Source organism: Eptatretus burgeri, chromosome 3 (assembly GCF_056783735.1).
Source record: "Eptatretus burgeri isolate ZD-2024b chromosome 3, Ebu_testis_v1, whole genome shotgun sequence".
Classification (NCBI taxonomy): Eukaryota; Metazoa; Chordata; class Myxini; order Myxiniformes; family Myxinidae; genus Eptatretus; species Eptatretus burgeri.
The window spans coordinates 53,329,032-53,345,409 of record NC_140963.1 but is presented as its reverse complement, the minus strand read 5'-3'; the positions used below and the strand labels follow the sequence as shown (position 1 = coordinate 53,345,409).

Here is a 16,378-nt window from a genome sequence, read left to right as displayed (position 1 = left end):
TATGTAAACATGCTAAAACCAACTTTATCTTTCATACAGGTGAAAACAAAACCAACTCTATCCTTTTTTCCCCCCATATAAAAAGTGACTAAATCCTTTGTCACATGACCAAAAAAATCCTGTTTAACAATTGGGACATTTTGGATAAGTGGGACAAGATGTTTTCAGAGGAAGAAAAATCCCACTTCTTGTTTCCCTTTTCAATGTTTACCAACGAGCAGGATAAGAATGCTTTCTCCTCAACCATGAAGTCGTTTCTTGCCAGTGAAATGTAACACAGAAGTTGTTCCTTTTCTAGTTTGCAGCCAATGTCATGCATTCTTCCCCAATAGTGGGTGAGACATTTTATGGTATTGGAATACAAATCATGGCTTTTGTCTCTAAAACCTATTGAAAAGGGGAAAACTTTCTGAACCCTTAATGCACTTGTTATATCATCTTCAGTCTTCATGTTTGTGCTGGTGTGTTTCCATGTAGTCAAGAATCTGCAGCAGGAGAACCGACAGTTGGAGGTAGCCATGCAGGACATCCTACAGGCCATACGAGACACCCATACGAGTGCAGAGACAACTGAAATTGTGTTGAAGATCCCTTCACTTGAGCAGCTTGTCACTGTGAGAGCTTATAGTACACATCGATTGAATATTGTTTTCCTCTTTTGTTTGTCTTTAATTATCTTTAATAAAACTCTGAATCTCACATATCTGTTTTGGAACACTTTGTGAGCGATGACCTCAGTGTCTCCTGGTCATAGGCAATGGAATTGACAAGTACCCAGGGCCCATATGATGTGGCACTCCACATGAAAATTCAGGTTGCTGAGATGTCCGGTCGAAATGAGGAACTAAGACGGGAGTTAGACACATCTCGAGGAGAGGCAAAGCAGGTCCGAGAGCAGCTCAACAGTGCTTTAGAAAAGGTGTGGTTACATAACAATACCTCTCTCATTGTCACTTGTGCTGCATCCCACATGTGTATGTGTCTATGATGTCTAAACACTCTGTCGATCTGTTTTGCACACAGGCATCTCGACTGGAAGCCGAGGCACAGCTGTTTCGAGGCATGACCGGAGAGACCAAACTGTTTCCAGCTCTTTCTCTGCCTCAGGACCTCTCTCCTTCCAGCACTGACACTATTGGAGCCCTTAATATGTACCTTATTCAGCTGCTGCAGGTGGTATAATTTGTTATGTGTTTAATATCATAGCAACCTAGTTGACACAGCACCACACCATCTGGTGGGGTTCAGTTCTGTTTTGGCACTTCTGAACATAGAAAAATATCTAATGGCAGGAAAACAAGGAACAGGAGGAAAATCTAGCAAAGATGGACAAGAGCTTGGAAGAATACAAGCGCAAGTTTTCTCTCATCCGTCATCAGCAGGGACTGCTCTACAAGGAATACAACAGGTATGTAGTGAAGCATCCAATATTTTCAGATAAGATGTGAGTTGTAAAAAGCTTCCTCCTTTTTTTTTTTTTCCTCTTCCTTCCTTCCTTTGCTTACTGTGTCCAACAGTTGCCCCACTTCCCCCACTATCATTTCATACCCTTTGTCACCTTGCCCTTTTATGAGCCTCTATATTGTAAAGAAAATACTGCAAAGACAATGGTGTGGAGCTTGAGATACTATCTGGTAGATCATTAATAAGAATCAGGAAAAGAAGCAGGTCAAGCACACTACCCTGAGGAACTCCAGATGTAACCTGGGCTTCAGAGCTAAGTTGGCCGTCGATCAAGACTTGTGGGGTCTGGTCATGGTGGATGTTTTTTTTTTTTATCCACTCCACAGTGCAGCCTCAAAGTCCGTAAACTCAGCCTTCAACAAAAGTCTTCGGTGGGATGCCTTGTCGAAGGCTTTTGTGAAGTCCAGCAAGATGAGGTCTATTTGCCCCTTCTCTTTTCCTCCAGCAAGGTCATCGATAGTGAAGATCAATTGCGGATCACAAGTACTATGTTTCTGAAAGCCAAGCTGTGTGTCTGTTAGCATCTGATGGTCGATGAGATGATGTATGATGGCACAATGCACGACATGCTCACACAGCTTACAAAGGACTGATGTCAATGAGATAGGCTGATAATTAATTTGAAGCAGATGATCAGCAGCCCTTTTTGAAGAAAGGCACAATGGTTGCTTTCTTCCAAGAAGATCGTACACTGCCCTGGTTCAGGGATGCCTGTAAGAGTTTGGTAACAGCAGGTGAGACTTCCTCAGCCGTTTCCTTCAGCAGTTTTGCCGATATCAGGTACTGATGAGTGACTCTCATCAGTAAATACCGAAGAGAACTGCCTGTTCAAGAGGTTAGCTTTATGCTTGGGATCGCAGTGAAATATATTTCCCTCCTTCAGCGGCGCAACTCCCATTTAATCACAGCGTTTAGATTTTACCAACGCTCCCAACTTTTTATTGCCATCTGCGTCACGACTGATGATGTCAGGTTTGGTTGCTTTATTTAAGCTCCAGAACTCCTCCTGTTTAGAATAAATGTTCTGGAAAAATTGATGACCAGGGTGTGCAAGTTTGATGCACAAACTCGTGGACGTATTTTAGATGGTGATGATGAGGTTGGTGGTGAATCTGGGGGGTCAGTACTTGTGGAGCCTCTGCTTGAAGTTCTAGTACTCTCAGCAAGGGAGCCTTATGAGTGGAGGAGGCCAAAGGGCCAACCACACGCCTCGTGGTTGCAGCAGGTTGATCGGAATCTCAAGGAGATGGGGATGGGCCAGGCATCTGCCTGGCGGATGGCCAGACGGAGGTCCCTGGAGTACCGGCGGAAAGTGGACGCAGCGATGTGCTGCTCCGGCGCATGCTCTCATACCTAATCTGACCTGGTAGAATTGAAGGTATCACTATCGCTTCCCATGATGACCGTGTCAAATCGGCTCGATGATGGATTTGGGCACTCCCAGGGGTAATCACTTATTCTCAGGTTAGACGACAAGATGTTGTCTGTGCTAACACAATCTGCATGGTACCATGTGACACATGATTCACATCGTATACTCGCCTGAGCTCCTTTATAATTAGTGTAGGCCATATTACATGCGCAACATGGAAATTTTGGAGGTCTTGGTCCAGGGTTGGGTTCCACGTCACCACCTGTCAGAAGGATGACGAAAAGCAAGGACAGAGTGCGCATGCAAGATAAATGGAGAAGTAGCATGTTGCTCATACTAAAGTCAGAATTAGCATTTTTGGCCATCACTTAAGCTGGTTTGATTTTTTGGTCATCAATTTTTCCAGAGCATTTATTCTCAACAGGAGGAGTTCTGGAGCTTAAATCAAGCAACCAAACATATAGATTATAGTATGAAGATTGTCTGCTATGAATAATTAATCTTCGATCAGCTCGTAGAGCAAGTGTTGATCGTATTTAACCTGTAATACAAATAGAGCTGAGTTTTCGAAGGCTGAGCTGACGTCGACTTGTCCAAGGGATTGGTCCAAGGGATCCCTGGTTGGTTGCAGAATGTCAAACGCTTTTTGCAACCAATGGAGGATCTCCAATTGCAATATATGGCTGCCTCCACAAAATTAGTGGATAATTAAATATGCTGCATTTGCTGATTAATGGTGCTTTTACATAAGGATGTGAGGTGAAAAATGATATAACGATGGTATGTATAGTTCTGGGTTTTGAAGTTTACAGTTTAGTTTGCCCGTTAGATACAGGCCTGTATACTTAATCCTTTGGATAAGATTTGTTGTTTGATAATTTTAGCAGAGATCTCTTTCTGTTTCAACTAGCTTTCTCACTGCTTTTAATGTAGGTCATCTTTACCAGTGTATTTGAAAGTTTTGGTTAAAGTAAGTGCTGCGCATTGCTGTGCAAGTTTGAGGTCATGCCTCCCTGGCATGCATTGTCAGTGAGCGTGAAGAATGGCAAAGTGAGCTTGCTCGACTAGAACGAGACAAACAGGTGTTGGACATGAAGAAAGAAGAAGGCGAAGTGAAGGTTGAAGAATATGAGGTAGGAATGGATTTTCTTAAATGACATTTTTGCTTTTCTGTCAATGCTGTGGGAATGCCTTTTTGGGTTTGAGTTTTATGTAAACTTGCAGAGTACCTGCCCTCTGGGCGATCTTGTTCCAAGCATGCAACACATTCTTCTAACGCATACCTTTTATTTAGGTGGTGTATAGGACATTTATTTTGGGCAGTGTATAGGTAACAGATAGCTCTGTGTAGGTAAGAAAAAATTTAACTCCTCTTGTTCACCACCGATACTAATGAGCGATTTGCAATTACACCAAAAAAAAAGCAAATAAAGAATATATATTCTCTCAATCACTGCCGATGTAATGAACAATTTGCAAATTGAGAAAAAAAACAGAACAAAAAGAATATTTTTTTTACAGTACTTCTTATATACAAAAAGAGTACAAGAAGTTGGGAGCATTGGTATAGATTCATTAATTACCTCCTCTTGTTCACCGCCTGTATGACCTGGAACTTCGACTCGGGGCCAGACTTGGAGCAGACGCTGCAAAATCGAAATTTAAAATACCTTCCAGTTTGTAAATCAAAAAATCTGTTGCATACAGTAATGATCCTCTTTGTAAACGGTAATGGTTTCATCACAGCTTTTATTTGCAAGTCACCACAGCACAGCCTTTTTAGGTCATCTCTATCATCTCAGTCGAGATGACCTAATAACCCCAGTCTCGAAGTCTGTCCGTACGTTCGTCCGTCCGTCTACAATCAAACCGAGTGGAGACAAGTAACCAATAGTGGAATGGATAGAGGTCGATGAGACGTGGACAACAATATAACTTACAAGGTCGTCCAAGGTCGAGGTCAACGTCATGAGGCTGTCAAAGTTGCGAAAATCGTCGATTTCAAATCGTATCTCCTCCCTCATTTATAAAGAGAGATCAAATGTTATTTGTGATTCAGATACTATGGACTATTATCTAGATTCTAGAATTCCATTTTTTTGAAATTTGCTCTCGTTCCGATTTTATAGCCCTTCAAACTTCGTTCTGATTCCCCGTATGGGCCATTCATAAAGTACATACAAGAAAAAAGTATTAAAAATTAAGAACCGGAACTCTCCGAGACAAATATTACATTTGAAGCTTTTGTCAGATGTAACTAAACAATGGAACACAAGTTTATATGCACACTTACTTTCATTTATGACATTAACATTGTTTTGAATGTCAATTTGTACTTTTATTTTCAAAATTGACGTGCTGTGATATTAAAAGAAAAAGGTAAATTGCACCGCAAGGTACTGCATCGTCATGGCTTACAAACATCGGTTCATAAGGAACTGCTGGCTTTGCAAACGATTAGCGATGTATGAGGGGGATGGGTGGGTGATCGCTCGCCTGCATTCAGAGGGGGGTGGGTGGTTTTGAAAACCGGAAGTAGAGCGTACGTACTTTAATATGGAATAGGCAAAGCCAAGAAGCGAACGTAGAATTTTTCTTACATTCGCTTCTTAAATATATCAAATTAAAGTCTTTTTGCTGTGAAAAAATAAATATTACCTCAGCATTACCTTCACAACAACAACGACACTGCCAAGAACAGGATCTCATTTAAAAAAACAAATTTCCTCAACATTACCTTCACAACGACAACTACACCGCCTAGAGCAGGATCTCATCTAAAACAAGGACAAATGTGTCCACGAGCAGCGTCCTAAAGATTTTGTCGGCTAAAAAAAAAAAATTTAAATTTTTTTTAAAAAAAACAACAACTTCCGATATTTCGTCATGTGCCTGGATTAAGCCAATCGCAAAACGCGTCATAATGTATTTACGTATTTACGATATATCATGTATTTACGAAATAAATCATGTATTTACGAAATTACAATACGATAAATGGAATAATCTTTAAATAGTAACGTGAACTTTTTGAAACTTTAAAGCAAATGTCTGAATATATTTAAAAGTTCATGATAGACGCTCTCAAAAGGCACCGTCTATGTGAGGATGTGTACATGTGCTCAGTATTTAAGGACATCCGGATCTTGTATATACAAGAGCCGAGTCCTAGAGATTAAGGTTTTGTCTTCACAAGAAGAAGAAGAACAACGCCGAGCTCTCTTTGAGCAGCGTTCGCAATGAGAGACGCTGCTAAAAAATAAATACTAGAAGTGAATGTCGTATTCTTCTTACATTCGCTTCTGACTTTACCTACAACTTGTTCACAACTTACTGTATACGCAATTTCCGGTTACTTCAGCCTGGATTCGGGATCAGCGATCAAATAACGTAAATCACAATGAAAAATTATTTTTTGATGATGCGGGTGATATCTCTATTAAAATCAGTTGAGGAAATATACACCATGTCTGATATTATTTGGGTATTTCATGTCTCCGACGATGCCTTTATCTCCCGGCATGCATCATTCCCCATGACAAAAAACGGAAACAAAAAAAAAACCCAGAAACAAAACAAAAACGGAAGCAAAAGGGTCATAGGCAACGACACGGATTCACAATTGGCAGGGTATTGTGTTGTTTTTGTTGTTTCCTATTCTCTCATGTGCATGCATTAAGTAATATTCACAAGATAGAAATAAAACCCAATCGTGTTTATACACTGCACAGCGTTTAAAAACAACCGGAAGCAAAAGGTCATAGCTAACCACACGGATTCCAAATAGCCAGGGGTATTGTGTTGTTGTTGTTTCCTATTCTCTCACGTGCACGCGTTAAGTATGAAACTCACTGCGTTCGCTATGAACTGCCCCTATTCCAGTCTGGCACAGAGTTACTTTTGACCTCTGGCAGAGATGACCGGCACTCTCGCTCGGGAGTATTTTTTTTTACCTCAAACGCTCTCTCTCTCTCTCTCTGTCTCTCTGTCTCTCTGTCTCTCTGTCTCTCTGTCTCTCTGTCTCTCTGTCTCTCTGTCTCTCTGTCTCTCTGTCTCTCTGTCTCTCTGTCACTCTGTCACTCTGTCTCTCTGTCACTCTGTCTCTCTGTCTCTCTGTCTCTCTCTCGTCACATTTGGCGAGGCGGCCGTGGGGTCTAAAAAGTCTACGGCCACTCGCAATTATAGGGCGGCCGCAGTATTTCCACGGTCACACAATGTAGCAGTCACATATGTTTTTATTTTTTGGGTAGATGCACGGGGTATTTAGAAATTGTGGGGGTGCCGTACGGTCTTTGATTTGATGTCGCACGGTGACCTTAGGGCGTCCCTGCGGCGGCCATAGAATTTTCAAGGAAGCCTCAAGGTGCCCGCAAGGCGACCGCGGGTGGGGGGGGGGGGCTCTAAGGCGAATGTGGAAATAGTGCGGCCACCGTAATTTTTTGGGGGTTGGCAAAATTCATTTTTCATTGATAAGAGCCTACGGAAAACGCACGAATAACGCAAGCCCACCATACGCCCTATGTACGGTCGACGTGGAACACATCTACGTCATGGCTACAGCTTGTCGAATTGCTACGGCAAACCTAGAAATGAAAAAAGTTATAACTCCGCGCTTTCATTCCACGGGACCCCTACGACCTGTAAAAGATAGACATACGGCGTAGGGCCACTCTGAGGCCAACTCAGAAACTCTGCGGCCGCTGCACGTTTTTGTCAATTCGAGGGGGGGGGGTACGGCCGCCGTATCCTAGTCGTAGAGCAAATGTGACTCATGCTTTAGCACCGTCCACATAGATAAAACCAACCGTCTCCTCTGTTCCCGATGACATCACTGCCGTTTTCAAAACGTGTAAATTCGAAACATAACATCACCGTCATGTAATTGGAAACCTCGCCGTGGAATGCAAAAACATCCCCTGCTGTGTAATTCAAAATTGTAATTTAAAACACCTCACTCACGTGGGGATTGGAATACTGTATTGCACTGCGAATGGTGAAGCTTTAGTAATACCCTCCCCCACCTGGAGGTGGCGCTACAGATATGCATTTACATATGAAATTTGTTTCCCCCATCTTTTCCTCCTCAAAACCACCGGTAAAGATAAAAATGCCCCTATACATTAATTGTGGTCATGCTGATCATATGTAGCAAGTCTGGATGTAATCAGCCCAGAACTGTAGGAGCAGTAGCATGACAAACAGACATACAAACAAACAAACACCGGTCCGTGAATTATAGTAAGGACAAGACGACCTGTGAACCCGTTGGGTTCCTGTTGTAACAGCGGTTGATGAAAAAAAATTTCAAGAAAAAAAAAAGATAGCTCCAGCGAACTATACCTCTGAGGTTGTTTGCATTGATCAAATTCTCCCGAAGAGTACTTGACTGAATCGGGAATTGATTTTTTAATAATTTTTTGTTGCCGATTTGAACGAAACTTGATACTGCACACCGCAAGAGAATGGTGAGTAAGGTGGCCATAAATTTTTTTGCGCTATATTTTACCGTTTTGGCTATTTCGGGAACATACATACATAATGAGAGTTTTAGTAATATATAGATATCGGACATTGATCACTAATCCATTGTGATTTGAATCAGACCTTGAGCTCAGCAAAGTTTCCTTCGAACTGAAGTATTAATGCTTGTATGACTTCATTGTTCAAGTAGCTCTTTACAATGTATGTGTATGTTTGAAAGGATGTATGGTTTCTCTACTTAGGTCTTTGACAGTCTTCCAATAACCATGATTTCACAATTAGATTTTCTGTACTTGGGTAAAGATGGTTGAATCATTACCCCTGCCACCAAAGGTGAAGGAGGTTAAGTTTTCACGCCTTTCTGTTTGTTATCTTGCCAAAACGAAGTTTTTGCAAGATATGTTAGTCAGCTTGTATGTTTTTTTTTGTTTTTTGTTTGTCTGTAATCACATATAAAAAATTCTGCATTGCACAGTTATTATTGGAAATTTTTGTAACTTCGCATATCAGAGGCCTATAGAGGTCCCTCTCAGCGCATAAAATTTTGAAGGTCAAGGTCAAAGGTCAAGGTCACTTTGTCGCAAATCAGGGGAGTCGACGAAACCCTTATTTTTTGAGTAATTTTGATCGGATCGTCTTCAAACTTCATGGGAATATAGTTGATGGTCTGGTGCTCAGCTGATTAATTTTTGGTGGCGATTGGCCTTGACCTTCATGTTTTTTTTTTTTGTCTGTAATCACGTATAAATCACTGCAGAGCACAGTTATCATTGGAAATTTTTGTAACTTCGCATATCAGAGGCCTATAGAGGTCCCTTTCACCGCATAAATTTTTGAAGGTCAAGGTCACTTTGTCGCAAATCAGGGGAGTCAACGAAACCCTAATTTTTTGAGTAATTTTAATCGAATCGTCTCCAAACTTTATGGGAATGTAGTATATGGTCTGTCGCTCAGCTGATTAATTTTTGGTGGCGATTGGCCTTGACCTTCATGGTTAGCGCCTGAGGTCAAACATATTTGACCCCAAGGTCAAATTTTCAAGTTTTAGGAACCATATCGTGTAGTACCTCAAATTGAATACCTCGATGAGTGCTTTCTAGATATGTCAAGCTTGAGACATTATAACGTCATTTGGTGACATTATGAGACAAACACATATTTTTCATGGTTACTCTAGAACGATTCTCATCGGAATCTCTCGCAGGCAGATATTCCTCAAGGAGTTGCTCCTGGTGGATAGCAGCTCTGTTCACCTCAGTGTGACCTTAAAGAAGTCACACGTGGTCACCTTTTGGCAAGATACGGGTCTGGTTTTATTTGTTTGTCTGTTTGTTTGTGTGCAGGATATCTCAAAGTTGTGGATGGATCTGGATGAAATTTTGTGGACAGGTTGGGTGTGTGACAAGGACAAACTGATTAGATTTTGGTGAAGATCCGGATCTGGATCTGGCTACTCAAAATTTTTTAAGTGATTCTTCACCATTGAGAGATGGGGCCAAAAACTATATATGGTATGATATTTCAAAAATGTATTGGGCCCGATATGTTCGCATGGATCAGGCATTACGTAGCGGAGGTATGCGCTCTACTGAGTGCCCTTCTCGGTGGTTTTGTTTCTCCAAACGTTTGTTGTCTTTCTTAAAGCATCCTCCAGTTGCATATCCACAGGACCCCTGACTCCATGTGCATGGAAGCATTGTCATCATCAAGTCAGAGAGATAAGTCTGAGAAACAATGCATGTAAACAATGTCTGTGTTTGCAGCGCTTACTTGAAACTCTGAGAATAGAGCCAGAAGACCAAAGGTGCATTTTGGCTGAAATGAGTGGAAGAATTGCGGCATTGCAGGTCGAGGGACGAGCCCAGGCTCGCCAGATCACGGCTTTGCTTGAGAATGAAGGCCTACTCTGCCGTCGGAATAAGCGCCTGCAGGATCAACTGGCGCAAGCAGAGGTTGCTGTGACCCAACGTATTGGTTATTTGCAGCGCTCAAAGGTGCCGCTTCACACTCTTGGTAGAATGGCCTGGGTCACTGATTGACAGTGTTTCTTGACCTTAAGCATTGAGCTGAACTGAAGGTCTGAGCACCATATATGCAGCTCGATGCACTTGCAGTACTCGTCACCATTCCATATTACCTCCACACATTCCGAGCACTTTTGGGTCTGGTTAAACATGACAGTGCACAGGATTCCAATTCCGATGTTGTTAGTTTGATGAGATTATACAATGGTACAACTATACACGTATATGTAACTGTACGTTGAACGAAGTCGTCAGCTCTAGAGAAGTTTGACACAACTTGTAGGTGAAATTGCTGAATAAATGCTCTGACATGTTCCTTTTTGTTCTGCTGCCTCTTCTGCCTTCAAAGGAATTTTTGTGTCCTGGATGTACGTACAGGATGAAGCCAGCCGATGGCTCACAACGCTGCAGAAGGAGCTGGACCAGAGCGTGCCTGCCCAAAAACTAAAGGAAGCAAAAGTGCAATATTCCCAATTAACGGCCAAGTATCGAGACATGCTTCAGAGAGAAAGCCGCCAGTCTGAACGGGACGTGGAACTAGGGAAGTTGCAGGTTGGTGAAAGCTACACCTTTCACTTTTTGCACCGACTGAAGCTGTTTGAATTGATCCATCTTGAGTCCACCCTTTGTTAATACGAGAACATTAGCCTTCTCAGCAAACTTCTGCTTGAAAAGTTAATGTCGACGTTGCTCTGCAATTTAACCAGTGAAGCGGATTTTCAGTTCTCCAATTTCTACACTGTTCATAGCTTTTTAACACACTATTCAAGCATGGTTGTATAGTGCAGTATTCAATACCGATGGATATTTTTCACTGACCAGTCATCAAAATGAATATTCTTATTGACGGTTTGTGCAATATTTATTAATCATTATTATTAATATTATTTGTCCATTGTCTACTAATGTTCTCTTAATTTGTGTAAACGTATACCGACGTTTACTGACCTCTTTGTCCTGCATTTGATATACGTGCGACTTTTTAAGAAGGTCGTCATATCACACATTGGACAGAATTGACTGAATATTTTAGGGTTAGAATATATTTTTTTCTTCCAGTCGGGGTGCCCCACATAATGCCATGATAAGCTATTTATACACCTTCACATGGTGTTTGACCAAGGCGGAAAAATCCCTGGGAGAGGGTGGTGGCAAATGAAGTCGTTCCAACCTCCATTTATGACTGCTACTCCCCCTGGCAAATTTGGTCGAGATTAAATAAGTAAGCACTGAATACATCACAGACAGACACCAAATTGCAGATATTTGTATCATGTATGAGCTACTACATAGGCCTTAGATGAATTTTAAATCAAGAAATGTGAAGATTCACAAGTAGATGACTTTTCATTTATTCCATTCATAATCTTGAATGGGAGAACAAGTAGTATAACATTTAATATTTCCATTGCATTGGAGCATTTGTGTTGATGGGCTGGCAGGATAGCGTAGAGGTATGACCACTCGCCTTTAGGCTGTCTGGTCTGCGTTTCAATGTTAACCCAGCGATTAACAGTCACATTGGTGTTTTGCATGCCAGTTGAGGTATCAGTGTGTGCGCTAATCCATTTGGGGGGATGTTAAGCCAAAGGACTAGACGATCGGCACTGATCGTTGGTGGACGTTAAAAATTCCAAAGTGTCTTTCATGAAGAGTCGACAATTTATCGCCGGCACCTGAACAAATTACAAATTCCTGCCTCCTTCAGCCAAACTTAAGGCCTGACCAGCTGATTCATTAAATATTTGGGCCAAAAACCATCCCTGGCGAACCTCACAATAAGGTGAGAATATTGGGACTGTTAAATAAGTACTAAGAATAGTAGGTGTGCATTTTGTGTTTATGATATCCTGTGCATGTGCACTCCAACATATGTGGTATAAATGTACATACACAGGTGTAGCAATCCAACATGACATGTGGCTTTGGAAATCAAAGTTTTGGTGTAATTTTTTTTAATGCTATTATTTTGGATGTTTTACTTAATTCACTCGATAACAATAATAAGTCTGTTTGGAAGGCACAATCTTGGGAGGTTGTATTAACATTTATTCCAATATATATATTTTTTTTACTCTGAAAGCTTTATAATCCCACTTCAGGATGTTACAACACAAAAATGGCCTGCACCAAACTATGATTACTTTCGCAATTGAATAACTACACATGGTACCTCATCATTCTTGGGGAGTACAACATGATCAACGAGAAAGCAATCTTCTACGTCACAACGTTGTGAGATATGAGCACTCCACCCACATTACATCAGTATACATGCTTATACCAAGTTTGATTTAAATCCCTGAACCCAGATTCAAAATATTAAATAATTCTGACTGACAGACCATGTGCCCGATTAGGTTGAAATTTAAAACATATTGTTACGGATCTTTAGTTTGAGGCTTGCTACGAGGGGAAGCACTTGGGGAAACCCCCCATGTACACCTCCTTCGACCCTTTTTTTTTAATGTTGTGAACAAACTTTAGTACATCACGGACGATGAAGATTGTGGTCGTTTCATCGGAATTGTGTGTGTAGTTTCTGAGACGAAAGAAAATACCTATTTTAGGGGGCAACCCCCTGTGACTCCCTTCGAGTCCACAATTATTATTATTATTATTATTATTATTAGGGCTTCAAGCAAGTGCTGAAGCCCTATTGAATTCGTTAGTATTATTATTATTATTATTAACGGCGTTTTTATGTTCTACTGACCGATTTTGTGGCGGATCTGGAGGGAAAACTGTCGGATGAAATTCAACGAAACTTTACAGGATTATTACTCACCACCTGAAGTTTATACTATGAAACATTTGATGACGTAGGTCACGTGGTATGGCGGCCATATTGGATTTTATCCAAAACCTAAAAACATCTTCTTCTCCAGAAGAGATAATCAGACAGCCTCAATCTTTTGCACACATTTGCTAAGTTGCTTGGGAATGTAAAGTTGTTAATTTGGTTGAAATCGTTATTTAATTTATATGATTTTAAATGATGCCGATTCGCCTCATTAAATATGCAAAATATGCAAATGAGAGTTGAAAAAATTTAATGACATATTTAGATAGTACATAAAGAGGGGACTCCAAATGTATTTATACGATGTCTGTATTTGACCCCAGTGAGCCCCCAGCGCCCCCTAAAGTTGAAAATGACCCATTTTTTAAATGTCATAAAATGAAAACAACACTTGGATGAAATTCAATGAAACTTATCAATTTAATTACTCTCCACCTGAAGTTTATACTTTAAAAATTTTGATGACGTAGGTCACGTGGTCTGGCGGCCATATTGGATTTTATCCAAAACCTAAAAACATCTTCTTCTCCAGAAGGGATAATCTGACAGCCTCAATCTTTTGCACACATTTGCTAAGTTCGATGTTAATGTGAATTTGTTAATTTCGTCGAAATCGTTACATAATTAATATGATTTAAAATGATGCCGATTCGCCTCATTAAATATGCAAAATATGCAAATGAGAGTTTAAAAAATTTAATGACAAATTTAGATAGCACATAAACAGGGGACTCCCAATATATTTATACTATGTCTGTATTTGACCCCAGTGAGCCCCCAGAGCCCCCCAAAGTTGAAAATGACCAATTTTTGAAATGTCATAAAATGAAAAACAACGCTTGGATGAAATTCAATGAAACTTATACATTGAATAACTCTCCATCTGAAGTTTATATTTTGAAAATTTTGATGACGTAGGTCACGTGGTCTGGCGGCCATATTGGATTTTCTTCAAAACCTAAAAACATCTTCTTCTCCAGAAGGGGTAATACGACAGCCTCAAACTTTTGCACACATTTGCAAGGTTCCATTGGAATGTTAAGTTGTTAATTTCGTCAAAATCGTTGCATAATTTATATGATTAAAATGATGCCGATTCGCCTCATTAAATATGCCAAATATGCAAATGAGAGTTGAAAAAATTTAATGACAGATTCTGATAGGCCTTGAAGAGGGGACTCCAAATATGTTTACGCTATGTCTGTATTTTACCCCAGTGAGGCCCCAGAGCCCCCCAAAGTTTAAAATCACCCATTTTTGACATGTAAAATGAAAACCAAAGAAGATAGACAAAAAGTGACCACAAATTCTGGAAGATATTTTCACGTTCTACAAGTTCGCCATTTACATTAATATGCAAATGTGGAGTTATTGGACTTTTTTGGGGACTTGAAAATTTGTCCAGCCTCGATTTGTCCAATGTGAAGTTTCTTTCTCTATCATGTATTGCTCTGGGCTTTTCAATCCTTCATTGATATAACTTGAGGGACCCCATAGCTGGGCCACATTGCAGACTTGAACTCACTTTCTAACTCGGGAAAACCCACATCATGTGACAGGGTGATGGTGTTGAAATTTGTTAAAATGGAGGCACGCCTTGAAGCCCGGGATTACTGGTTTACCAGTTTTAATTATTATTATTATTATTATTATCTTAATGCCATGAACAAACTTTGATGCATACTGGGTGATGAAGGTTGTGGTGAAGTTTCATCAAAATCGTGTGTGTAGTTTCAGAGAAGAAGTTGCAAATGTTTATGGACGACAGACAGACAGACTGACGGACGGACGGATGATGCACCGTCCCATAAGCTCTCCTGAACTTTGCTACAGATGAGCTAATAATATATCGTCGGTAAAATTTAACCACTACTCTTTGATCACAGCACATTCCAAAACTGCTTGCAAACATCGTTACTGTGCAGTTCTTCAAATAAACACAATTATTACAATATAAGACTCATCAATGGAATATGAAAGACTATTGTAACATCCTAAGACTGCTCTCATACGCTTCTGTTATTTGCCTGGTCAGGAAGCACGCAAGGAACAATTTGTGCACATGCTTGGCTTGATGCATTTAATATCTGCGGTGATCGATAAACCTTTGCTAATCTCTTGTCGTTATGGGCAGCTATAAAGTGACTTTTTTGTCGACATGATGTTTGTGAAAGAGCTAGAGCAGAATGGAAGGCAAGAAAATGTAAAGGGGGAAACACCAACATCAGAGTAGAAGTGAGAGTGAGATCAAAGGGAGGGGGAGAAGGACACATGAGGGTGAACAACCTGCACACAAGCTGAATGAAACACAGAAATTCCTTATAAGGAGTTGGTGTGCTTGAGTAGCGTTCGTGTCGTTGAAATTTGTCCTATCAAGTGCCCTTCTTCATGAGAGTCTATAACGACAAACCGACTTGATGTGATTTTAGCTCACCTGGAATGTAGCTCCGGGGAGCTTATGGGATAGCGCGTTGTCTGTCTGTCCATAAACACTTGCAACTTCTCTGAAACTACAAACACAAATTATATGAAACTTGGCCACAACCTTCATCATCCAGTATTTACGAAAGTTTGGTCACAGCATAAAAGAAAGATTAGGGTCTAAGGGAGTCAACAGAGGAAGCTTATGAGGTTGGGGGGGGGGGGTTGCCCTCCCTCCCCATAAGAGGTATTTGCCTTCTCAGAAACTATACACACAATTCCGATGAAACTTGACTGACTACAACCACAACCTTCATCACCCGTGATCTTCTAAAGTTTTTTTTCACAACATTAATAATTGGGGTCGACAAAGGGGGGGGGGGGCGGGGTTGCTCCCAAAACATGTATTTGTTTTTTTTTTCTCCGAAAACACACATTATTTCGATGAAACTTGACCACAACCTTCATCACCCGTGATGTACCAAAGTTTGTTCATGGCATGAAAAAAAAATCGATAGGTATTTACTTTCTTCTCCATTAAATATTTGTGGGTTATCCACCCCTACCAGCAGTTCCCTGATTTTCTTATCCACAACTTGGTGAGCACCCAGGGGTAGTCCCTATTTTTATTCTCAAAGTAAGCCATGATGTAAACAACATTGCATTCACTAAAGGCTATTTGGTCCAGTTTTATGGTGTGACATCCAAGAACGACTTTATATTTCCTTTATCCGAGCAATACTGTTTTTCCCTGCAGGCCTTCAGGTAATGTCAAATGGTGACATCATTGGCCACATGTACACCTTGGTGAAC

The 16,378-nt window shown here is 40.7% G+C and overlaps 1 protein-coding gene across 8 annotated transcripts in view; it reads left to right on the top strand.

The window, feature by feature from the left end:
• Positions 1-16,378, top strand: part of CEP290 (centrosomal protein 290) — a 252,833-nt gene that overhangs the window by 170,248 nt on the left and 66,207 nt on the right. For 7 of the 8 annotated variants that reach the window (XM_085873380.1, XM_085873374.1, XM_085873377.1 and 4 more), the window contains exons 19-25: positions 478-614; positions 755-919; positions 1,024-1,173; positions 1,293-1,408; positions 3,867-3,969; positions 10,081-10,311; positions 10,720-10,893. In XM_085873380.1, the coding sequence (XP_085729506.1) occupies positions 478-614; positions 755-919; positions 1,024-1,173; positions 1,293-1,408; positions 3,867-3,969; positions 10,081-10,311; positions 10,720-10,893 (1,076 nt within the window). The remainder of the gene's footprint in view (positions 1-477; positions 615-754; positions 920-1,023; positions 1,174-1,292; positions 1,409-3,866; positions 3,970-10,080; positions 10,312-10,719; positions 10,894-16,378) is intronic. The other variant, XM_085873379.1, reaches the window with a different exon arrangement.